Below are 26524 nucleotides of genomic sequence, written 5' to 3'. Positions count from 1 at the left end.
ATAGTGACATGGGCGCCTAGTTACTGAGAAAACTGGACTCATCGCTCCAAACTCATTTTTACACGGCTCACCCACAAACTATCAGAAAGCTACATTCAATCACTGAGCCATCCGTTCCCTCCCTCTTCCCTACAGTTCAGTTGTAGTTTAGACAGAAAGAACAATAGTGTTGTCACCTAGCATATTTGTGTTTTCCCTGTGACAATAACTGTGTCACAGTTGTGATGACCATCTTCATGTATAACTGAATCATGTCACAGCTCCCAAAAGACACATTGAGCCTCTATTCCATATGGACAGGAGAAGAGTAAGACCCAAAAATATTGGTATTGTACCACATGTACAGTGATGGGTAGTGGAAACTCTTGTCAATGGGGATTTACAGAGGTGTGACATTATTTATTGATCTGTAGTTGTGGTGGTAACAGCATGATTTTAAAAACAAAGTAACATTTGTGGAAAATGGTAAAGATAAATGCCTCTAGCTTAGTGTGAGATGTGATGCTAGGCTAATTTTGGGATGTGGGAAATGCCCATGATCCATTGCAGTAGAATAATCACTTAAAATCATTACAGTTTGCCTTTTCCTTAATGAACATTAACATGGCATTCCCTAACCCATGTAAAGCTAACTTCTTGCAAAGGGGTAATTATGTAACACTCTTTACTTGCAAACTGTAAAGGCTTTAATGGCAACTGCTGTACTAGCATGATTCTGCCTGAGTAGCACTTTGCAGTGCTTCAGCCCTGTTCTCACCAAACGCTATGGCTCAATCCCCTTTTTAAAGAATATTTTCTCCCTGCTATTAAAACAAAAATTCCAATAAATATTCCCAGTTCCCAGCACCAGCCAGTAGTTCTGTAGTCACTCTGAATACTGAAGTAGTAATGGTCCTGGCCAAGGTTTTCTTTCACTGAAGCTTCCCTCCTCGAGCACCTCTCTACTGCTCGCAGAGCAAAAATGGCAACCCTCAGAAAACAGCTTGGGCCCCCTTTGAACCTTTGATTGGCTGTCCACCTCATGTAGTTCTCGCTCTCCCTCAGCCACTGACTGGATGCCCATAGAACGATTTTTCATTCCCCTTCAGCCTAGTAACCTGGCAGGCTCCGTCTACAGGACTGGTTTCTCCGGCAGAAGGTCATTCAATATACTTATTTAGAACACTTCTTAAAAACTGCCTGAAAGTCCATCTAATATTAATACTACGGTGTTCATGGAGTTTATATATATAACATATATATATATATACACATACACACACACACTAACTTCACCCTGGTAACAAATGTAAATAATATAAAGAGGTTTTTGAGTTTCTGCCCATTGCTGATTAAACTGTAAATTAAACTGTAAGCTGTAAATTAAACACTGATAATTAGGTTGACCAGTTGTCCAGTTTTTAAAGGGACAGTCCCATTTTTTGGGACTTTTTTCTTATATAGGTGCCTATTACCCCTTACCCCCCCCCCCCGTCCTGTTTTTTCAGTTGCTATCTGGTAACCCCACTGATTATCCACAGCTGTGTTTAATCTGTCACAAAACCTGTAACTGGACACAGAACTGACCCTTTCATTTTATAATTCCCAAATCTCTGCAAACTGCCTTTAAATGAATAGAGAATTTTGTAGCCTACTGATAGCAGAGAGAATAGGTGACTGATTCTTGTCGACCAAATCAAGGGCAAGGCCAGCCAATGATCCAATAGTTCATTCTGGCCTAAACAGTGCTAGCCAGCTTAAATTGCCTCCCATTGCCAATGACAGGACATTTCTAAGTACTGGATCACAAGTCTCTAACAAAGCAGAAATCAAAGCAATCTCACTACACTGTTTAAATAACAGAAACCACCCTTAAAAATGTTGGATTTTAATGAATAACCTTAAACACAAACATTTCTTTTCATGCATCATGGCTTGCTATGCACACCTAGCTTCATCAACCAGCTGCCTATTTTAGACCCCTTTTGTGTCAGTAAGATGCTGCCATGACTAAGCAGAAAATAATACTGAGGCAGACAGCAAGATCTGTTCCTCAAAGGAAAATATAAGACAGCAAAATAAATGAACTCGAGCTGAAAAGAAAACCCATAATCCTCTGTTATTCCCCCAGTCCTATGACCCTGTGCGTGGAGCTCTAGCTATCAAGCAGACAGCTTACTGATCTTTCCATGCACATCTGTGCAAGAAAAGAGGAAGCTGAGCTGTCTACTGGGGACCACATGGTGCCCGGTCCCGCACTTGCCAGGAAACCTAGAGCCTTCTCCATCAAGCTCATTGTTCGGTAAGACTGAGAAAGCTGCTTCAGGCAGTAACAAATGTTCCTTCAGTATCAGAGAGTCTGTAAAGGAAGGGCTCAAACGAAGTAGCATAACCCTGTGTATATATTTAATATCCACACATCTCTAAAAATCATCGGTCATCAGCACTCGTCTCGTTTTCAGTCATGTAATGCATGTTCACACTTGGTCTTACACATGAGCTGCAGAATACAAATCAATTTTGTTCCTCTTGTATAATAGTTTAATTTCCATAATTTAGTAATTTCCAACAAATATTAGTATCCCCCTGCAGGTTCACTCATGAAAATATTGTACCCTGGTTCTTTACAGTGAAACCTTCAAGGGGATAACTTAATGTTTGCCACAGTGATAGCGTACTAATAATGAGATAACCATGCATAGGGGAATTCAGAAAAGTCCTTTTACAAAGGAAAAGGTATTGGGTAAAACTTTCAAAGGTGCCTAAATGATTTAAAGCACTACTGACTTTCAATGAGACTTTGGTGCCTAACGGACTTTTGAGAATTTTACCCATTAATGCCAAAAAAGTGTGGCAGAAGTGTGTGTTTTTCATAAACCTCATGTAGGTGCACGTACAACTAATACATGTTCACTGCAGTACAGACTAGGTATCCCATTGTCTCATGAAGTTCTAACTTAAACCATCTAGTGTCGAAACATGTCTGTTACTGCAAAAACGCAATTTAAGGAAATGCACAACACACTGGAAATGGGATTAAACAGAATCTGTTCCATTCGCCACAGCTAGGGCTATAAGAGAACATCTGAAATCTTGCTCAAACCCTGCTGTTCCTTGATCATGGATTATTTTTATAGATTCAATATACAAGGAGTATTAAACATTTATTCTCCACAAATTGAAATTTCATCTGAGTTGCTACACTAGCTTAACACTTCCAATTGTATCACCAAGAATTTGGCATTTGCCATATGCTAAAACTTCTAGCTAAACAGAAAGCTTCAGCATTTAAATATTAGATTTTTTTAAATTTTTACTTTCTTGTTTTTGTAGAATTTTAAACTACATAAATATTTAACGCCCACAAATATTCAAAAACACTGCTGCTTAAATTTCTAGTTATGTACCAGAAGAAACATTACAATAAAATATTTTCTCAGTTTAGCTCTGCTTTTGCCAGAAAAACTGCATGTTGAGAATTTGAACACAGCTGTACTAGAGAAAGCAAAATTAGGGCAATAGAGAAGACCTTGAACTGGTCACTATGGTCTACATCAATCTATATACAGGGTATATACACATGGCCATGTGAGTCTGTACTCATGAATTTTTATGTGTGCACAGTATTCATCCTGCACAAAGTTGATTTGTCCGAGTTTATTTCTTCTACTGTAAGGAATAGTGGGAAAAACCTCCAGATAGCACTGAAACCATATGGATTTCATTTCACCCATCTGTGGCACTGTTTTCAATAGCAATGGACTGATTTTTGCAACTCATTCAAAATTTCATGTTTTATCTTAATACATTTGTACATATAATAAACAGCACAAACTTTGGAAATAAGATGCAATGGTCACTGATACAATACATTTCACTACTGGTATAACCAATACATGAGCAAACATATTGTATCAGAGACATTTTTAAGGAACTTGGAAAAATAGGAAGTGTACTGTAGCCTAAAATAAATTATACAATATACAATATATATATTTATACACATGTATGTATATATACACATATTGATAGAACGTTTAAAATAAGTTTTTAGAGTTGATCAGTTCTTTGAAGTGTAAGGACTACCTGGTAAGTAATCTAGAAACTGAATTTGTCCATAATTAAATAATAATTCACTTCTAAAACTTACAAAAATATACTTTACTAAATAAGATTTAAAATTCATAATTTAAGGATGCATCATATAGGATGAAATTCATTGTAATACACACCACTCATGTGAAGGCCCTCTGTGCTATTTAAGCCACACTTAAACCTAACAGTGCCTATCTTGTTCACCCTGTACAACACTTACTCATGTGGTGAGCAGTTCATTCCCATGGAACGATTCTCACAAGGGCTACTCAGTGTGAGCAAGAATTGTAGAATTGGATCCCTAACATAGGACTTCAGCGTCCTGGCAGGCACTCAAAACTTCTCCCATACTGATTTTGATTTACTTTTATAGGGAAACAGGTTAAAGCAATATCCCTATATATTTAATAGGGCTATATGTATTAAAGGACTATGCCATGGTGTACTTTAAGTTATATGTGTGTTTCTGAACACAGATTGTAGAAATAATTGTATAGCAAACTGTAGTGTAAAAACTAATTATACATAGAACTTATGTCAGACCAGTGGACCAGAACTTTGGTAAAGCTTTTCTTCTTCTTTTCTTCCCTTAGAAAAGAATCTTGGGTATGTCTACATTGCAATAAACCACCCACAACTGGCTGTGTCAGGTGACTGGGCTTGCAGGGCTTGGGCTGAGGGGCTACAAAATTGCAATCTAGACATTCCAGCTTGGGTTCCAGAGTCTGGGCTCCAGCCCCAACATCTACACTGAAATTTTATAGCCCCACAGTCCGAACCCCAGGAGCCTAACACAGACCAACCCTGGGTGTTTTATTGCAGTGTAAACATACCCTTAGATGCAACTGCACCACTCTACCAACTGCTGCACCCTCTTCAGGGAAGGAGAACGGAAACTGGTCACAAGGAAACTATGTGTAGGACTTGGCACCAATGTTCTATAAAACTTCTTTCTTAAATGTGTACAATTTTTGAAAAATCTTGCATCTCAGATAACTTCTTAATAAAGGCTAAATAGCATTCTTGTCCTGTATTTCTCGCATCCCTTTTATTATTTTTATGTACCATTTGCTCACTGGGGCTCATGCCTTCCTACCTTGTTTTGTAACAATGTACAGCATAACAGCAAATGACAAGTGAAAACAAACATAATGGCCCACCGTGGTACATTTGTTTAGATAGCAAAATCATTGTCAAGCGAGTAAAATAAAGCTGCATTTTCAAAGGTTGTTTTTTTAAAATTCTCAACAAAAAGGAAAAAAAAGAAAGAGGGAAGAAAGGACGGCAGCAGAGTCAAGGGCACAGAGACACACAGCAGGGCTTTGGTTGACAAATGCAGATTGCCCAAAGAAGACGGATGCATATTGAGGAAAATGCCCTTTTGTGTGATGCAGCCATATCTTTTGTGTTTGCATGGAGCGAGAAAACAAAAACAAGCAAAAGCAAAGACCTTCCTTTAGGTCCCTCATTAGTGTGAGCATACTCAGTATGCTAGAGAATTTATCTGAAGCCTTTTAAATCAAGGCCTCTTTATTACAAAAATAAAACCAAAAAAAAAAAGGATGAGAGAAGAAAAGATGCTGAAGTGTCATTTTATGTGTCCCTGTAGAGAACAATCACGTCCTGTTTATTATTCATTCTCTTCTCTCATTTCTACGATATCTGTCATTTCTTCTATCTGTGGCATGTCAGTCATTACTGAGTCTTCGCCTTCCGTAGCAGTCTCATTTTCGTTCCGCTTCTTTTTCTAGGTCGAAAAGAGGTTGTATTCATAAGCACATGACCATCTATAGTGTTCATTGTGCATCAGCTCACTCCTACAAATGGCAGGCCTTATCAGAAGGAATGTGGTCTAATATTTAGAATGCAACATTCCTGGCTTCCACTCGTGGTATGCTACTGATTTGTCATGTTAATTTAAAAACTTCCTTTAACATCCCCATGGGTCCATTTTGTCCTCTGAAACACAGGTATTATTGTTGCCTCTGTCTCAGAGGGGTGTCGTGAGGCAAGTGCTTCAGGGTAACTGGAGGGAAAACACTATGTACAGAAAGTGAAAGGTGGGGTTCTAAATTCCAAAATGTCACAAGTCAGGAGCACAAGAGGTAAAAATAGTGATGTTCACTAGTACAGTAACATTCTTCTCAAAGACAGAAGGCAATATTCCTTTTCGAGAAGAGGGGGAAGGGGCATTTGACCAAGGCTCCACCACACATATATTTACACAGAGGAAAACTAAGGCACTAGGAAGTTAAGTCACTTGGCCCAAGCTCACAAAATCAATGGCACAGCTGGGAACAGAACCTAGAATTCCTGTGTCCTAGTTCAGAACACTTAGTTAGTATTGTCTATGAGAAAGTGACAAAAGCAAAGACCAATTCCCGTGTAGTGTGTTTACCTGTTGACCCAAGCTCTCTGCTCACTACTGATAGGAGAAGCCACTGTCAGTATGAGGCAGGCCACTTGTGTTCCCAACATTCTGCTGTTGAGCACATGTGGCTTAATGTCTGTCTGTTGCATCTGAAGACGTGGGTTTTTTACCCACAAAAGCTTATGTCCAAAAAAATCTGTTAGTCTTTAAGGTGCTACCGGACTCCTCGTTGTTTTTGTGGATGCAGACTAACACGGCTACCCCTCTGATACTTGTCTTTTCAAGACAGTCATATGATTCATGCAGGATGTTTTGGATGAGTAAAACCTAAGATGCCCTCAGCCCCAATACAAAACAAGTTGAAGCATCTGTTCCTTATTATCTGTTTCTCAGCAGGCTGCCCAGTCCTTATTGAAAACAGTTGTAAAACTCCCCTCCAAAACCCACTGATATCACTGATTCAGCTGAATCAGGCATATTAATAGAGCAAGATTACGAGGGCGGTGTATACAGAAAACTGGTTTGTGGCTTTCAAACATTTTACCTAGATTTAATCTTTTAGCTGAAAATAAACTGACACGCAAAATTACTGTTGGTTGTGCCATTACCACATTGGCCGGTGAAGAGATCATTTCAGATTCATTGGACTTGTAATAGTTATACCTGTCAGGCAAATGTGATCATCCAGTTGTTACCACTTCATTATACTACAAAAATAAAGTACTTCATCTGAAAATTGTGGAGGTCAAAAATACTGGAGGAGATGTGACAATTATACCATGCACATCATACAAATATTAGTGTAAACAGAAATTTGTTGTGAAACTACAAGCCAAGAATAGCTTGGGATAGAAGATTTTTCTTACTATTTTTAGTGAGCAAGGAAAAGATTAACTACAACAGAGAGACAAAGTTCTCTATTTACGCACGTGTAGAGTACAGCATGGGCTAAGGAAGTGTGAATTTCTCTGCTCTGCTGATGTGCCTCAACCTGTTCTTAACTTCTATCAATGAGCTTGTAGTTCAAAAGCTTTTAGGTAGGTTCTGATTTCATAATTGTTGATAAAAGCAAAAGTGGTAAAAACGTGCAGGGCTTTTTGATTTTTTGCCTGTAATGGAAAATTCTAAATTAAAAAAAAAGAAAAAGCAGCAAGGATTCTTTTCTCTACACTCTCCCACCACAACTGTGTTTAGCTAATTAGATGATTGATGCTGTACTACTTCTAACTGGAGTTATGTATCAAATACCTTGTGCATACCCTGAAAACGTATCTGTAAGGGTTCAATCCTGCAGACTCACTTATGCACGTGAGAAACCATACTCACATGGGGATTCCCTTTGGCCCTGATCCTGCAAACACTCCTCCTACCTATGCATAACTTTTTTCATTTGAGTCCTCACTGAAATCAATGGAACTAGCCATGTGAGTTAAGTTAAGCATAAGGGTATGTAGGACTGAGGCCACTGAGAGATGCATGAATTCTCCACATGAGTAAAGTTTCTCACTTGCTTAAAACTTTTGCAAATTCAAGCCTGTACTTTGAACGTGTGTGTGTTTGTGTCGGTGGAGGAGAAAACCCATCTCCATCCAGTTAAGTGAATATTTTATTCAGGATAAAAATAAAGCCAGCACTTTTTTGCCCACCTTCCACATGGCCTTTACTCAAAAATTGTGTTTTCTACACAACTTGTCACCTTACAGAAGTAGTTATCCATGTTTGTCCTGGTCACTGGATTCTACACAACCAGTTTCCTACCTGTTTCCGACAGACGTAGCAAGCCGCTATTGCAACCATGGTAGATTCTCCTACAAAACCAGCTAGAAGTGATCCTACTCCTAGGGTGGCTCCATGGACTCTGAGAATAACAAAAAAGAAAAGGTAGGATTTAAAAAAAAAATAGAAAATTACACTTTCAGTAAAATATTGAACCAATGTATTTTAATGAACAATTTTTACACAAGGCCTAATGGGGCAGGTATTTAATATTTTCTGGGGGAAAAAATCCAGACACTGGTAGAGAGAATAACTGATATATTACCGTAACATTTGCTTCCTAAATAGTTTCATTTTTTACTATAATCTGTTATTGCCTGAAAACAAGAGGAGACCCATTGTGAATCAAATTCTGCCCCAAGACAAGCTAAATATAGAATTTAATTGAGAATGATAGCTCTGCTGTAGACAATAACAGTTTTTTTAAAAAAAGAAGTCTACAGAAAAAAAGATACCATTCCCTATATACCTATTGCATAGATTTTTCAGAAAAGTAAGTAATTTCTGTGTAATTCTGATAAGTTTTCATAGCATCCTGTGGGTATTGGTTTCATCTCTCTTAACAGCTGTAGAATTTTCAACAAGGGCTAATAGTTACATGCCTAGCTAGAGACAGGAGGTGGCTGGAACTTTGGAAGTGATCATTTACAAGAGTTTGAAACTATTTTGGTTTTATTTTAGTCTCTGCCTTTGGTGGAGACACAAAGAGTTAAATAAGGGCAGCTATTAAGTGAAAGGAGAGTGACTCCATTAGAGTCGTGGTGAGTGGAGTAACTTACCCTAAGTAAGGCAGCACAATGAGACTAGTGATGAGGACGATGATGCGCAGCACTGAGCTGGGTGCCAATACAAATGTCTTCTTCAGTGTCATGAGCCAGCCAGTCAAGTGTGCTCTAACTGTGACTGTCAGAAAAAAGGAAGAAAAATATGCAGTAGAAAATGAAGGGAGAGAGAAGGAGTACTTGTGGCACCTTAGAGACTAACCAATTTATTTGAGCATGAGCTTTCGTGAGCTACAGCTCACTTCATCAGGGAGAGAGAGAATTTTTTCATGTTAATAATGATACAGACCTCCTTTGTAAAGTGCTTTTCGAGCTACTGGTGAAAAGCGCTATTGAAGAGCGAGGTATTATTATAAATACTATTTATTTAGAGTTTAGCATAAAAAAATACAAACACCATGGCCTTGTTTACAGTTGCTTTGCCTACAGTGAAACTGCTTTAACTGCAAACTAGACTGGAAGTCCAGAATTGTTTTAGTGCTTTTAATTGTGCAAAAAGCAGTCTGAGGTACAGCAAACTTCCCTTGGTGTGAAACTGGCCTGCCAAAAACATTTCACAAGAAGATAGTTTGACTCCATTGAAATAAAAAACAAAATAAAAATGTGTGTGTGACAATAATACAAATACATCTTAAACACCTCTTCCATATGGTAGGTGCATTCTCCTCATTAAAAATGCATAACCCCTTTTAAGGTCAGGAAGAAAGGATACCTAGATGTGTCAAGTGGGGAACAGACTTCCTGAAACAGAACTTCACGTTTGGAGACTATAATCCTTACAGAGCTGTGCTCTTAGATATATATTGATCCATACAAAGAATATCTAAGACTCTATACAATGTAGCAGTAACACATGTAGGTTATAATATTTACATCAGCATTTTAATATTTGAGGGAAATATTTTGGCTAGTAGTGTAATAAACATCCATATAATATGAAGGAGAGCATTCCGTTTTATTGTTTGCATAGCAGTAGGACTTGTAGGCCCTGTTCAGTATCAAGATGTGTTGATATTGTGTAGTTGTCCAAGATGTTGTACAAACACACAGTTAATTACAGTTGGGCAGAAACACACAGTGCACATTCTCAGGCACCTAGAACAGATACAGGTCAGCTTTTAGTTTTCCCACTGAGTCCATTTAAGAAATGTATGTATGCTAAATTTGTCTCCATCTACCGACAGACCCTTTATACGACATTTATACCTTGAGCCACATTCAGCCCTAGTGTCAACTGGTCTGTATTTTTACCTGGAACTGGGAAAAAGGAGAAGATGCGCAAAGGAATGACACACAGTTCTGCAAAGGCAAAATCGACTCCAATTATGTCAACTAAAATCTTCTCTGATGCATTCGGAGTCCAAAACATCAAAAAACAGAGCTGGAAAAGAGAACCACATAAACAAAATTAGGAAGAGTTTGCATAGCAAAGCAAGGAAGGAGAAGGAGAGAGACAGGAGTCCAGCTACTAATCTACAGGCTTAACTGATCATGCAAGTATTTCCTGTATTAAATGGAGGAAAGTGATAGGTGCAGTACAATAATATTTGGCATTTCTACAGCATTCAAAGATCTGTAGTATCCACGGATCTCAGAGCAGGCTATAAACATTAATGAATTAAGCCTCATCCCTGTAAGACTGGCATATATTATTGGTACAGATGGGTAAACTGAGATACAGGAAGGTTAAGTAATCTGCTCAAGATCACATGAAGAATTGATAACCCAGAACTTGCCAGTTCTGACTCCTAGCTACCTCCTTTAACTACTAGCCTACATTACTGCCTCTTCACGTATAAGCCAAAGAAAGAAATAGTACACCAGGCAAATACCAAGATCCAGCAGGTTATGAATCAGTCAAATTAATCATGGATGCACAGGAAAATTTAATACAATGTAACTTTACAATATTTGGATTCTAGAATTCCTGGCTTCTTCACATGTAAAGGGCTAGCCAGATGCTAAACTAAGTAGAAATTGGGGAGAAAAGGTTGGGAGAGGTCTTCCAAGGAATCTTTCCCCTTACCACAAGTCAGAACAATCCCTGTACTTGGTGAAGTGCTGAACATTTACAGCTCCCACTGACTTCAAACCAAGTTGTGGGTGCTTAGTGGCTCTGAACACCCAAATGCTTTTACCACAAAGCATAAAGCAGAGTAACAAAAAGAAAATAGATTCAGATCTTGAAAACTTTCTGACCTTTCCTGAAATAAATCAAAACAACAGCCTCGGAAAAGAAAACACTATCACAAGTTCTTCCTGAAGACACTGAGGAATTATGTTCTTTTGTTTTGAGGACTGCATTCATATAACCCTCCTGATGGATACGGATGTCAAGTGGCTCTTAAGTATCTGAATGCAGTAAATTCCTAGCTACCTCCTCCTTTAACTACAGGAGTTGGGGGTGGGTGGGGCTTAATTCATTAATGTTTATAACCTGTTGTGAGATCCCTGGATGCTACAGATCTTTAAAAGCTGTAGAAATGCCAAATATTATTGTACTGCACCTATCTCCTTCCTCCATTCCAAATACAACAGTAAAGAGTATAAAAATAGTGCATGTCTTCTGAGTTTGCCCACAAACACATACAGATGTACATGCACTCACAACAGTCACTTAGGAGTAGCGGAACAGTTGTATACACAGAGACGCTGCCATCTGTATAATGGTAGTAACCCCTAAGACAGCTCAAGAACCAAGAACCCCCAGCACATAGCATTCCTATAGTGTCTGTCTGCAGCTTGTTACGTACATTAGGATGATCAAGCATGATTTAAGAACTTGAGTCTACAGTAGACAGAGTGCCAATGTTCAGAAGCACAAACACAGATTTGAATAGCTTAGATTTGAAATTGCCTCCAAGAAAGATTTAACTTTACTGCTGCTGCTACCAGTACTTTAAAAGGTATAGAAATGTGTCTGCTTTTATCCTGTACAAAGCATCAATGCATGTTGGAAAGCCATGGTAGCCTGGCAGCCATAATGCCTCGTACGGTGAACTTGTCAGATATTATCATTTAAGAACTTTTATGGTTAGTCCGGATTTGAAAGGAAAACGTTAAAGAAAATGCACCATGTTTTAAGAAGTGGTGTGGTGGCTCAATACATAATGCTCTTCCCTCTCAGCAAGCATTAAACCATTGCCCCAGCGCAGTGGTGGGAACTCTGTGCAGTTAGCTGTTCCATCTTTGGGATGAGATACAAAACGAAAGTCCTTACTGGTGATATTTTAAAGATCTCAGGGCACTTTCTCCATACGTAGGGACAGCAGCCCTGATGTTCACACCATTGTTTAACTCTGGCGTGTTCCTCACACCTTGTAATTTAATTTGTTTTTGTTGTTAAAAATAAAGTTAGTTATTTTTCATTTTCCACAAGAAAATGGATGCTGAGAAAGAGTGATCATAAATAAAACAAACCATAACTAGAAGCCTTAAAGCATGCCAGTCTGTCAGACTGCAAGACAACAGAACTGAATTTACTTTTCAATAAATCAGAATCTGATGATGCCCTCAGTGTCTAATTGACTCTTTTTTAATCTATGGTGCGATTTCATGGCCCTTAGCAGTTCTCCAGTTATAGGACCCACATGTTCTTCCATATATTTGCAGTGAAACTCTGGCGCCATTGAAGTCAACCGTCAAACTCCCATCGACTTTTATGGGGCCAGTATTTCACCCTTGTTCTCTAGTTGCGTACCAGTGATTGTCTTTTCTAATTAACATGCAAACAGACACTCTTTTATTGACAACACCAAGTAAATAGAGCCCTGCACAGATACAAAATGTACGTCCACAGATAGGATATAAATTTTGTATCCATGCAGGGCTCTACAAATAAGTCACTTTACTCTGTGCTAAGTGCAGAGGCACCCTCCTGACAGCTTAAAGGCGTGAACAAAACCACTTACTTCAGTCTGCTGATTTAGCTTTATTTCTTCTTCTCATGGACAGGAACTAAGGGTGGAATTAATTTAAGCAGCCTAAACCTCAGACTTCGGTGCCTAAATTTGGGATTTAGGCAGCTAAATTCAAGTTTTAGGCTCTACTGTGATTCACAAAACTCCTGCCAAACACTGTAAGCACCTAAACTCTGAGCCTACATTTTCAGAGTAAAAATTTCCTAGGTGCCTAAGTTTCTGCCTCTGAGCATGTGCATTGCTGCCTCACTCTAATAGTCCAGAGGCTTGTCTCCCTCCCAGAGTAATCCACTAACCAGAGGAAGACAGGCAGGCAAACACTTATCTCACCTGTGGGACCTGATCCAGTAGGCATGCTTAGCGGCTGCCTACTGGATTGGGGCCCATTCACAATCTTGGAGTGGGGTAGTAGCCTTATAACTTTTAGACCAGTGGTTAGAGCACTCACCTGGGATGCAGGTTCAATTACCCACCTCTGCCTGAGGGGAAGAAAGGATTTGAACAGGGGACTCCACTCTGCCAAGAGAGTGCTCTAACCACTGACCTATGGGATATTCTGATATCCTTTTCCCCTCAGGCAGAGGGAGAAATTGAACCTATGTGTCTTACATCCCAGGTGAATGCTCTTAACTACTGGGCTAAGAGTTATAAGATAGGCATCACCACCGATCTTCAGGCTGTTTTGTGTGGAGTGAGGCAGGTGTTTCATTCTCACAAAAAACAACTTAGGTGCCTAAGTCACCTGACTCCAGGAGAGGGTTTCCAGCTCTGCCTTCCTGCAGCCTGGACTTAGGCATTAAACTCTGTGAATTGGTGGGGTACGACAAACCCCTCTCATCAGCATCTCCCTCTGGCTAACTTAAGCAACTCCCCACCTAGCATTCTGGCTTTTGTGGATGGCATTCTAATGCATCTCTCTCCCCATTCACTGTAAAGGGAGCTTAAGTGCATAACTCAGGCTTTGAGGATCGCAGTGTTTCTGTGATTTTCTAGGTGCCTAAAAGTTGGGCATTGCGATGCTCAGTGTCCCAATGCCTAAGCTGGTTTGCACTGCACAGTACAGATACCAATAGCTGCATAGTGACCGTATGAATTCCTGCACTGTGGTCGTCATTATTAGCGAAAGTGCTGTGATGGACATACTGTACAGTTTTTGAGAAACAGCATAAAGTTGCTATGCAGGAGAGCTTTCTGATTGACTTACCTATAAAGCCTAATGGAGAAAATAACTTAGGGCAAACACAAGCACAAATCAAACCTTTTATTTTATTGCCCATGCTCAGACACCCACACTGAAGTGAAATAGCCATAAAGTGAATTGTTATTTATCTTTGAAAAGTCAAAGTTTGAACAGTGAAGTTTTAATTGCACTAACTTCAATGCACTTTTCTGCACAGATAGCTGGTCACCTTGAAGATGACCTTGCTATTAGAAAACCAGGGACTGAACTACAGAGAACATACATAGATAATGGAAGTCAAAATTCTAACTTTTTCTTTAATGTTCCTTTCGAAATTACAGTAATTTTATTATGTGTAATAAACAAATAAAGTATGAAGTGATAAGAGACTGAAATAAATTCAATTCATTTTTTCCAGTAAAAGTTCTCTTTTAATCAGAAACACTACTCATGGCAAGCAATTTATCTACTTTCATGGTTAAAGAGAACATATTTTAAAACCACCTACGTTTTGAGAATGACAAAAGCTGTAATTTTAATAGCAGTGTAACTTCTAGCTAAAACTGCAGTATTCTGTGAAAAATTAAGCAAACGCTGTAGGGTAAACCTGACACCTTCAAAAATTTATAACAGTGTAATTCCCCAAAGATATAAAGAGCAATTTCCACTTTCTAAATGAAACAGGGATTTTTCTGTCATACATTTTTTAATCATTTGGGAAATCTGTCATCTTTGTATTCAAAAGTGACATCCTGACTGTAATTTCAATGCGGTGTCCTGGTTCAAGAGCTCAGAAACACATCTAAGACATCAAAGGAAAACTACTTCCACAGATTTAGCAAATTATAAAGAAAGAATTTGATCATTCTTGTATTGCACATCAGTGTCAGCTACTGTACTGCACAGCATAATGCCATTCCTGCAAGAGTGGTACATCATTCCCTACGCTGTATTGAACAGCAACACTGGCATATTACCAGGACAAAGTATATGCTACTATACATTAAAGAACATGTCGTTCTTTCTCTGAAAGTGTTTCAAATGGTAGCCTAATATGGCTAAGAGGAGAAAATCTTTTTTTTTCTTTTCTTTAGTTCCAGAATTACTGTAGATTAGTCAAAACTACTGTGCTCAGGGTCCAGTTTTGCTCCCATTGAAGTTAATGAAAGTTTTGCTGTTGACTATAATGAGGATCAGGACTAGAAGCCCTATGCTGCATACACTTAGGGGCATGCTTACATAACTACTGTAAGAAATTCAATTTAAATCAATTCATGGAGGAAAAGTTAAATCGACTATTCAGAGTAGTATATTTAAGCATCGTCTTAAGTGTTTGCAGGATGAGGGTCGAAAGCAGTAAAGATCTAAAGAACTTAAACTTCTCTAATAATTATGCCCTACCACTGGCTTCCTGGATTTTTAGCTTTGCAAAAACAAAGCTAATGTTTATTATATTTGCTACATGCCCACAGCATGCCAAACGACATGCAGAACACAGAGGAAAATAGTCCCTTCCCTGTGGAGCTTTACATTTTAAACAACAACTGGAAACTTGCATCATTGTAGGCCATTGGGGAAAGTGTGTGTGTGTAATGTTTCTATTACAACAACTGTGGTGCGTGTCTTTATCTGACCATGTCTTTATTAGGCAGAGATCCCTATAAATGTGTGTGGTGACTGCCATTCAGTGTAATATGTGTATTCAGTAGGGGATGCTGTGAATCACTAAGCACAGGGTGAAACTTGCTGAGGCTGAGAGCTTAGTGGTATTGGAGTAAGGCCTTTGTTTGTGGAATTTAAGCACCAGCTTGAGTTTTGTTACCTTATCGTAGGTATTGTGGCAAGGTAGCTCCTCGTCTTGCCAGACTTAGCACTTCACCCTCTGGCAGTGGTGGGCTGGAGTAAAATCAGCCCCACTCTGGACAGTGCTTGTGTTCCACCCTCTGTTTATTTACCAATATTGCCAAGGGAGGCAACCCAAGGACTACTCCTCCTCCAAACAAAAAGACACAGAGTTAGAAACTCAAAACAAAGGGGAATACATTTCCTTGCCCCCTTGCTGCGGGGTGTTGTCCTGTTGTTGGCTTCTCTGTCTTGCCAGAGCTTCAATAGGTAGACACGGTAGATCTGCTCCTGTTTCTGGTGTTTGGGCTGTTGAATTTTATAGTCAACTTACCCGATGGCTTCTACTACTTCATATGGCCAGGAGCTTGCTTTCAGCTGTGGACACTACCACCACAACCCGATCTTCCATCTGAAATTTCTGAACCTTTGCTCAGCAATTATAATAGGTCTCTTGTGCTATTTCCAGGTTCTCTCGCTCTGTGGAGGTGACTTGGGCTATTCAGTTCTGCATCTGCATCACATGTTCCTCCCCGGTTTGGCTGTTCTTTCTAGGCTTCCTTGGCCATGTCCAGTAGACCACGGGGGTGGTGACCATACAGCAGATCAAAGGGGGAAAACCCAGTAGAAGTTTGGAGAACCTCCCTTATAGCAAATATCAGGTAAGATAGTAAGGTATTCCAATTTTTCCATTCTGGCTCACCAATTTCCGTATCATGTTCTTCAGCGTCCTATTAAAGTGTTTGACGAGGCGGTCAGTCTGTGGATGGTAGACTGAGGTTCATAGGACCCATATGTGGAGCACTGCACGTCTTTCATCAATTCTGACAAAAAGGGGGTTTCTTGCTCCATCAAGATCTCTTTGGGTACCCCAACCCTAGAGAAAATTTGAATCAACTCCTTCACTATCATCTTGGACATTGAGTTTCGTAGGGGTATGGGTTCTGAGTATTGGGTGGCATAGTCCAGAACAAGCAGCACACTCTGATGGCCCCAGGCCACCTTCTCCAGTGGGTCTATCAGGTCTACGGCTACCCTCTTGAACACAACTTCAATAATTGGTAGATTTCAGAGTAACAGCCACGTTAGTCTGTATTCGCAAAAAGAAAAGGAGTTCTTGTGGCAGCTTACAGACTAACCAATTTATTTGAGCATAAGCTTTCGTGAGCTACAACTCACTTCATCGGATGCATACTGTGGAAAATACAAAAGATGTTTTTATACACACAAACCATGAAAAAAATGGGAGTTTATCACTACAAAAGGTTTTCTCTCCCTCTACCCCCCCACCCTACTCTCCTGCTGGTAATAGCTTATCTAAAGTGATCACTCTCCTTACAATGTGTATGATAATCAAGGTGGGCCATTTCCAGCACAAATCCAGGAGAGTGGGGGGGGGGGGGAAGAGAAAACCTTTTGTAGTGATAAACACCCATTTTTTCGTGTTTGTGTGTATAAAAACATCTTCTGTATTTTCCACAGAATGCATCCGATGAAGTGAGCTGTAGCTCACGAAAGCTTATGCTCAGATAATTGGTAGAGGTACTAAAGGGGCCCTCAAGAGCGGTTGTGAGCCATGTAATTGGCATTCTGGGCAGCAGGTACAATATTGTCAGATCTCCATATAAACTCCTGGCCAAAAGAACCTCTGTAGGATTCAATCGAGGGTATTATCTACCCCTAGATGTCCTCTGAACAAATGACAATGGGCTAGGTCCAACAGTGCCCTCTGGTGTCTTCGAGGTACCAGGAGCTGCTCCACTTCTTGGTCTTGTATTTGGACTACTCTATATAATAGGTCCCTTTTTATCATGAAGTATGACCCTGGGCTTTTCGTTTTCCCCTCCACTGGGACCCCATTCACCACAACTATTTCTTTCTAATATTGTGGTGTAGTGGATCATTGGCTTGGTTCTGCCCAAAATTCTTAAATGATAGCCCAATATATTCAAGTTCAAGGGGACCTATTTCTGTTGCACTTCCAGGATTGGTCTCAGCGGAATGGGGTCTAGCTTCTGGCTCGTCAACTATCTGAGTCACTCCTCCTTCACTTGTTGGACAAGACTGCTTACCTATGAGCGCAGCCCTTTGGTTCTGGGCCAAGATCCTGATCCCCAATCTTTTGTCCTTCCTCGCCTAGCTTTCCAGGGCTCCCCAGTTGCAGAGAAAAGTCCTGGGCTAATTCAGAGAAACTGGGAGAGGGCTATCTACTGGGGCCTGATTATCAATCCCGGAATCACTACGCTCCTCTGACTCATCCACCAGGAGCAGGTTTTCAAACCTTGTGAAATCTCATCCTACGAGGACCAGATATGGGTGCTTAGGGATCACCCCTGCCATCACCCTGATAGTGTTCCCCTGAACCTCAATTCATACAGAGATGGTCGGACAGTAATTGACAGCCACATGTACACAGGTTATTCCTGTGCATTTGGCCTGAGAAAGCTGGTTCCACCCCACTAGTTTCCAGAGTCCACTAATGGAATGGTCTCTATGCCATTCATCCTAACTGGCTGCGTGTATCTATGTGAGTTCATCATGACTCCCACAAGGTTGATCAAGCCACATGGATCTTCATGATAACCCAGGTTGCACTGCACGGGCTCCTCAACGTTAGGACATTGGGCTGCTATATGCCCTAGTTCCCGACAGACATAACACCTATATCCCGCTCAGGGCATCCCACTATTTTTTGGCTATTGAGTCTTACCCCATGACCCTCTCCCCAGTTCCCCAAGCCCCTTCGCAGCCTCAGGTTGCTCTTCAGCATCCTTCCTCTGCAATATAGTTCTGCCCAACCTTTCAGAAGTCTGGGCCTTTGGGAAATTGGGGGATGGGGAGGACTTAATGGCCAAGGAACTTTCTTGGACCACCAACTGCCTGTCTACAAGGGCAACTAAATCATAAGAGGAGGGGTCACATTGGCTTACCCATCCTCGTAGGTCTGGTGGTAGTCCTCTCATGAACCTGTCCAACACTAAGACTTCTATAATCCTCTCTGTTCAGTGGATCTCGGGGCACACTCACTTCCGCAATAGATGCATCAAGTCAGAGTTGTGACCTCAGTGCTTTGCCATCCCGGTACCTTTACACATGGAACCCCTGGGCCCTTATAGTTGTCGTCATCCTGGACCTTGCCAGGATTTCAGCCTTCAACTGGGAGTAATCTGTAGCAGCTTCCATTGCCATGTCGTAGTAGGCCTTCTGGGCCTCTCCACACAGGAAAGAAGCGAAGATGCTGGCCCACTGGTCTCAGGGCCAGGCTTTACATAGGGCCATTCTTTCAAAGATGAGAAGGTATGCCTCCATGTCACCTTCCATAGTTATCTTTTGTAGGTAACTGTGGCCCCTTAGAAATCGTGTCCCATCATGGCCATGTGTCAGAGGCCTTCAGTTGGTTCAAGACCTCCTGCAGGGTTGCTTGATCCTGGGCTGCCTGGCTCATCAGCAGTTGATTCATTTCCTGCCGTAGCTGTACCAACTCCCATTGGGTGGCCATCTGTACCCAGGTAGCGTCGTCTTGTGCTGCCGTGGCTTCCACCAGTGCCCTCTCTATGTAATCCACTTTGAGGGTGATATACCTTGCCCCAAGATGGTTCACTGTGCCAACAAACCCATTCCTGACATCAAGTGTGGCAAGGCACCTCCTCTGTCCCTCCAGACTTAGCACTTCCCTCTCTAGTGGTTGCAGGACCTGAGGTAAGTCAGCCACACTCTGGACAGTGTTTGTGTTCCCCATCTGTTTATTTATCAGGCCCAAGGAGTCCTCTTCCACAAAACAAAAAGAAACAAATTTACAAACACAAAACAAAGGGGAATACCCTTTCCCTGCCCTCTCGCTGGATGCGTGTGTGTGTGTGTGGGGGGGGGGGGGTTGTGTGTCAGTCCTTCCCCTAAGCAGGCACTCCATTTTGGTTATTTCCCCTGTAGGGAGTAGAGCAGCCTTTCACCCTGGAGAAGCCTACCTCCCTGCTGCCACTGAGCTTGCAGCAGCTGGTCTCTCCCCCACTCCCACCCCACCCCTCCTTACAGCAGAGAAAGTCTCAAAATACAAGTGCTCACTCAAACTACTCAATCCCTTCTCTCAGATACAGTAAATGCATTTACCTTGAATTTAACCACCAATGTATTAAACAACTCCAGTACAAAAATGTTGCTGAGATTTCATTTGAGAACTTGGATGAATGAACTCACTGGTTTCCAACAATTTCTAGCACACAGAACATTTCATTTTATAGATACCACACCTAGAAACTAATATTCTAATGTACTTAGTGTGCGCCAGTAGGTGTTATTTGTCCTACTGAGAGAGACCAATTAAGTAATAAATTATAGTGAAAAGTTAACCAAGATAACTGCCATGTGTATAGGTAGCTTTTGTACATCTATGGATAAACACAAAAGACTTTTCCAGGAAATGGCAAAGGACAAGTAGATTGGGCTATAATGTAATCTCCAATCAGAAAACCCCCCAACCAGCTGACAAAGCTGCAACATGACTCATTATTTCTCAAACATTGGCATGACCCAATGTCATTCATGTTTTCCAACTCAGAGCACAAGCCAAAACAACAAAAGACGGTACGTGCACTCCATCACTTAGCACATCATTGTTATGGTCTTTCCAGTGCATCAATGGAGCCTAATGTCTTATTATTTCATTAGGAAAGAGCCATCAAAAGGCGACTTAGATTACCAGAGTTTCGTGTCTGGCAAATTTAGCCTATTGTTTATTTAGACTACAAATTTAGACTACTGTTCAGATTCTGATGCTCATTTTAAAAATTAGGGCCTGACAAAGAGGATAATATCTGTCATGACCCAGAAACATAGTTGTTTAATGGGCGTAGCCTTCTAACAACAGTGGAGGCGAATTGTACTTGATACATTTGGGGAAAGTCTGGAGTGATCTCAAGATGAAGCTGTCTAGTATAGGTATTCTCTTGTACAGTCTCTCTCTACACTTGTATAGAATAATCCAATCACATATAACTAAAAATAGGTTAAGGACCCAAAGTCATCTAAGGAGTGCAACAAATCCACAAGATGTCCTTTAGTTTTATATTTTGTTTGGATTACTGACTTAGCCATAAGTGATGTAAAATAATATTCAGCCAGTTTCCTATTGGCTGGATAACTAAGTGGTCTCTCTTTCACATAAAATAAATTGCAAGTCACTCCATCCCCTTTCGAGAAGTTGACATCACACATGAAAGAGAGGCTGAAGTGGAGAGTAGGTGTGACTTTTTTTTTTAAAAGGTTGTTCTAGTTGCAGAGTCTGTCAGTCACCCAAATGTGTGTCTTGCTCTAAGTTGCATAAGTATGAAGATCTGAATTTGACCCTTTGTCTGATATCCATCTATGCAAGATGTCTGGAGAGCACTGTAATCTTAGAGAATCTCTCTATATTTTTGTCAGCTATATAGCCAGTGTGAAGCAGCCAGCTTCAATAACCTTTGAAACTTTAAGCCTCCTTCAGATGCCAATGTGGTGGTAATATGGTTTATATCTTATAAATGCCTATCTTAAAGTGGAAAGAAATAAGTAGTTTTTACTTGCAGTTTCAATCTAAGTAAAACAATGGTGAGCAATAATGCACTTTAATACTGCAACATTATTCATATTTGCTGTCATTAAGCCAGATACTATGATTCCATTTTCATCCTGTAATTAGGAACACTGATGGAACCTTAAGCATAGCTCTACAGTTACACCAATAGTAAAAAATATTCCCTACTGCCTGCTAAAGTGTTCATGGTACTGTGCAATCACCGCTAATAAATAGGTTAATAACCACCATTTTATAAGCAATTGTCATGCATGACTTCTTTTAAGGGAAAGGACTCTAAATATGAAAATAACAGTTGCACTAATTTAGCAAAACTGAAAAATGATTTTGTATATTGCCACGGGCCAATACTTTCTGAACTCTAGGAGCTATCACATCAAGGGCTGCTGACATGAAATGTGGTGGTGGTATCCCAGCAGAAATACCCATCAGGAAGAGGTTCAAGAAGATCTCAAACCAAAGCCCTACATTAAGGGCTTTTACATATTTAGAAGAGTTTGTTTTTTTTTAAGGCAGTCCACTACTTTATGGGTCAGTCATTTCTATGGACAACAGAAGGGAAAATGGTTCCCCCCCAATCTCGTGTTATGTTTTGAAATATGCCTTATATGTATTACCCCATTTGAGATGGGGCAGAATATTGGGACCTCAGGCCATATAAGAAATATGTAGAATAAGTCAAGAAACATGCATGTTTACAACAGAAAGACCAGAATAAGATGCTAGTGTGTCTATGTCCATGTACAATATCGTGAACAGTCATGAAGTCAATATTTTGTATCAATGGATAATTTCCCTGCCCTGCAAAAAGTTTGCCCATATATCTGAGTAGTCTTAGAATCTCTCTTCACTAAATGATGGGTTAAGAAAAAAATAACTGTCAAATACAAAAGTTTTCAAGCAGTAGGGGGAAACCAAACAATGCAGGAATGCTCTATGTGGCATCACTTTTCCCTTCCAAAGTAGTGGTTTTCATGTTCATAGATTCTTCTTCTTCTCTGACTTTGCTCATATCGCACTGCTACATAAGAGGAAGATCACTGGCAAAACTAAAGCTGGGTCCAGCCGCTGTACAGTAACTTTATTTCTGTTAGCATTAGCATGGTCAAAAATGATGCTACTGCATGTTCTTCCCATGCAATTACTACTGAATATACTTAAGCCTTGTGATTACTCCTGGGCTGGTTCACTAATGTGTTTGAGACACGCATGAATGCTGTGTGTGGGTTGGGTTTTTTTTGTTTAGTTTTTTTAAAAAAAGGTGAAGCTTATCCAGGCTCTTCTTATAAAAGCTTGAATAAGCTGAAGGTGGTGGACATGAGATCTCTTTGAAAGCTCTCAATTTCAGAATTTAGTCACTGAAACTGTAGCTCACAGTGCTCCTGAAGTGTTCTAAGTATTCTAACTACAACCTTCAAATCAGCCCAGCAGTAACATTTGGGATTTACTCCAGTGTCACCCTTCACAATTAAGGTGTTTGAGCAGATATATGCTACAATGAAAATGTCTGATCCTCCATTTCCCTCTTCTTGTACTCACTCACACATAATGGATCCTTTTTGTGCAGAATCAGACAATGAGACCTCAATCTTTACCTCTCTGGACAAAACAGAATCTCCTTGTTCACAGACAAAGGGTCAGTAACCTGGAGTTGAGGTTTGATCTTTTGACTGCTCTATGTCTCTCATTGGATGTTACTAGGTATTGGCAACACAGCTTATCCCATGCACACCTCCCTTCATTTCGCTTCTTTAAACGTGTGGGAAAATATTTCTGCAATGCAACACAACTGGATAGCAGTTGTACAGAGACTAAACAGAGTATTTGGATCCTTAGGAATTAACAGTATTGCATTGTTCTTCTCACCCAGTTTCTAACTCAGCCAGACTTCACCTACTTGATACTAGGAGTATTGCCTACTCCTGACTGAAACACATGTGGCTATTCCAATTTTGAAGATCTTCAGCACTTCCTGGGGAGAGGGAAACTGTTTAAGGTGGTACAAGGTGGTGTAATTCTTTTCAAATACGAAGAAAGGAAAAGATACTGAATATCATGGCTAACTTTGTAAAGGTGAAACCTACAGGAGCGTCCCACAGTTAGCTGAGGAAGAAACATTGCTTGAAACGAATAAAGCTAGACTGGATGAAGCACTGGAAAACAGATTATAAAGAAAAGGAACCATGCTGTGGTAGAACATTGGTGTAGAAGTGATAATGGGGCTAGAAAGTAATATTTAAAAAAACAAAACAAAAACCCTTGTTATGTTCTGTGACCTTCTGAAGAAGGGCATTTCAATTATTTCTCTACTCTGAACAGTGCATGATCAAAACAACTATGCAGGCATTTCTAAACATACACCAGAAATCACACTCCTTTTAGTCAAACTCCAGGCTTTTTTCTTAAACAATAAAATAAATAAAAATCATAAAAGCTTGCTTTAATTGCAGGAGTATAATCCATTTAAAGGAACTGACTTTCAAATAATCCTTCATCAGTGAAAATAACAGGCTGGAACCATAATGTTACAAATCTGGCTCATCTCCCAGGTCACTTTTATTCAACAAACATCTCAGTATGTCAGTGATAGTGTTGCCATTTAAAAAAATCTCTTTACCTCTCTGCTTCTGTATTTAGAATTTGATTTTTCAAGATTTATCCATTCTGTATATCTGAGAATATTAAGCATTAGCAGAAACACAGAAATGGATAATCTAACTATTATGAAGTAATAGTCCTGCACAAAGTACGTTGTAATTTTTCCTGCTAATTTTTATACTAGTGTTAACCTATTTATCCTACTTTAATGAACATTAAATCAGACTGCACAATGCATTCCAGCCCTTCTTGTATAAAGAATACAAAGTACCTGGAATGCCAGCAGGTGATGTTAAAATACCAAACCATATTTGCTTAATGTTCTGTACCCAATGAGTCATGTCATCTGATACATGAATTATAAAAACTAAATGCTGCTTATATAGAATCAGACTGTAGAGATGGCAAAGATCTATTAGACGCCACACTTGATGACCTGTCTCCTAGATGCGTGTGGTTAGTGAAATCATCATTGCACGTATTCCCAAAAAGTCACATGGCATGAAAATGTTGAGGTATTAAAAAGTAAGGCACCTCATGACATGGAAGGAGGCTGTCCCCACGAAGCCAACGCACACAATCACTGCTCTTCACACGGTATTCCAGAACATCACCATCCTTGGTGTAAAAACTTCTATCTTAATACTTGTTTATCATAGAATCATAGAATATCAGGGTTGGAAGGGACCTCACGAGGTCACCTAGTCCAACCCCCTGCTCAAAGCAGGACCAATCCCCGACTAAATCATCCAAGCCAGGGCTTTGTCAAGCCTGACCTTAAAAACTTCTAGGGAAGGAGATTCCACCACCTCCCTAGGTAACGCATTCCAGTGTTTCACCACCCTCCTAGTGAAAAAGTTTTTCCTAATATCCAACCTAAATCTCCCCCACTGCAACTGGAGACCATTACTCCTTGTTCTGTCATCTGCTACCACTGAGAACAGTCTAGAGCCATCCTCTTTGGAACCCCCTTTCAGGTAGTTGAAAGCAGCAATCAAATCCCCCCTCATTCTTCTCTTCTGAAGACTAAACATCCCCAGTTCCCTCAGCCTCTCCTCATAAGTCATGTATTCCAGTCCCCTAATAATTTTTGTTGCCCTCTGCTGGACTCTTTCCAATTTTTCCACATCCTTCTTGTGGTGTGGGGCCCAAAACTGGACACAGTACTCCAGATGAGGCCTCACCAATGTCGAATAGAGGGGAAGATCACGTCCCTCGATCTGCTGGCAATGCCCCTACTTATACATCCCAAAATGCCATTGGCCTTCTTGGCAACAAGGGCACACTGTTGACTCATATCCAACTTCTCGTCCACTGTCACCCGTAGGTCCTTTTCTGCTGCCGAGCCATTCAGTCCCTAGTCTGTAGCGGTGCATTGGATTCTTCTGTCCTAAGTGCAGGACCCTGCACTTATCCTTGTTGAACCTCATCAGATTTCTTTTGGCCCAATCCTCCAATTTGTCTAGGTCCCTCTGTATCCTATCCTACTCTCCAGCGTATCTACCACTCCTCCCAGTTTAGTGTCATCTGCAAACTTGCTGAGGGTGCAATCCACACCATCCTCCAGATCATTTATGAAGATATTGAACAAAACCGGCCCGAGGACCGACCCCTGGGGCACTCCACTTGATACCGGCTGCCAACTAGACATGGAGCCATTGATCACTACCCGTTGAGCCCGACAATCTAGCCAGCTTTCTATCCACCTTATAGTCCATTCATCCAGCCCATACTTCTTTAATTCGCTGGCAACAACACTGTGGGAGACTGTGTCAAAAGCTTTGCTAAAGTCAAGGAACAACACGTCCACTGCTTTCCCCTCATCCACAGAGCCAGTTATCTCGTCATAGAAGGCAATTAGATTAGTCAGGCATGACTTGCCCTTGGTGAATCCATGCTGACTGTTCCTGATCACTTTCCTCTCCTCTAAGTGCTTCAGAATTGATTCCTTGAGGACCTGCTCCATGATTTTTCCAGGGACTGAGGTGAGGCTGACTGGCCTGTAGTTCCCAGGATCCTCTTTCTTCCCTTTTTTAAAGATGGGCACTACATTAGCCTTTTTCCAGTCATCTGGGACCTCCCCCGATCGCCATGAGTTTTCAAAGATAATGGCCAATGGCTCTGCAATCACATCCGCCAACACCTTTAGCACTCTCGGATGCAACACATCTGGCCCCATGGACTTGTGCTCGTCCAGCTTTTCTAAATAGTCCCGAACCACTTCTTTCTCCACAGAGGGCTGGTCACCTTCTCCCCATGCTGTGCTGCCCAGTGCAGTATTCTGGGAGCTGACCTTGTTCGTGAAGACAGAGGCAAAAAAAGCATTGAGTACATTAGCTTTTTCCACATTCTCTGTCACTAGGTTGCCTCCCTCATTCAGTAAGGGGCCCACACTTTCATAGAATCATAGAA

The 26524-nt window shown here is 40.6% G+C and overlaps 1 protein-coding gene across 1 annotated transcript in view; it reads right to left on the bottom strand.

Annotated features, from left to right (window-relative positions):
• Positions 1 to 4082: 4082 nt before the first annotated feature.
• The window catches only part of ANKH (ANKH inorganic pyrophosphate transport regulator), a 137973-nt gene continuing 115531 nt past the window's right edge, over positions 4083 to 26524 (bottom strand). The window contains exons 10-13 of the mRNA XM_084619141.1: positions 10255 to 10384; positions 9001 to 9124; positions 8204 to 8303; positions 4083 to 5821 (exon numbers count right to left, since the gene is read on the bottom strand). Of these exons, the coding sequence (XP_084475267.1) occupies positions 5705 to 5821; positions 8204 to 8303; positions 9001 to 9124; positions 10255 to 10384 (471 nt within the window). The 3' untranslated portion in view covers positions 4083 to 5704. The remainder of the gene's footprint in view (positions 5822 to 8203; positions 8304 to 9000; positions 9125 to 10254; positions 10385 to 26524) is intronic.

Source organism: Lepidochelys olivacea (assembly GCF_965140295.1).
Source record: "Lepidochelys olivacea isolate rLepOli2 genome assembly, chromosome: 2".
Lineage (NCBI taxonomy): Eukaryota > Metazoa > Chordata > Testudines > Cheloniidae > Lepidochelys > Lepidochelys olivacea.
The sequence above is the reverse complement of the archived record's forward strand: the minus strand, read 5'-3'. Positions and strand labels throughout refer to the sequence as shown.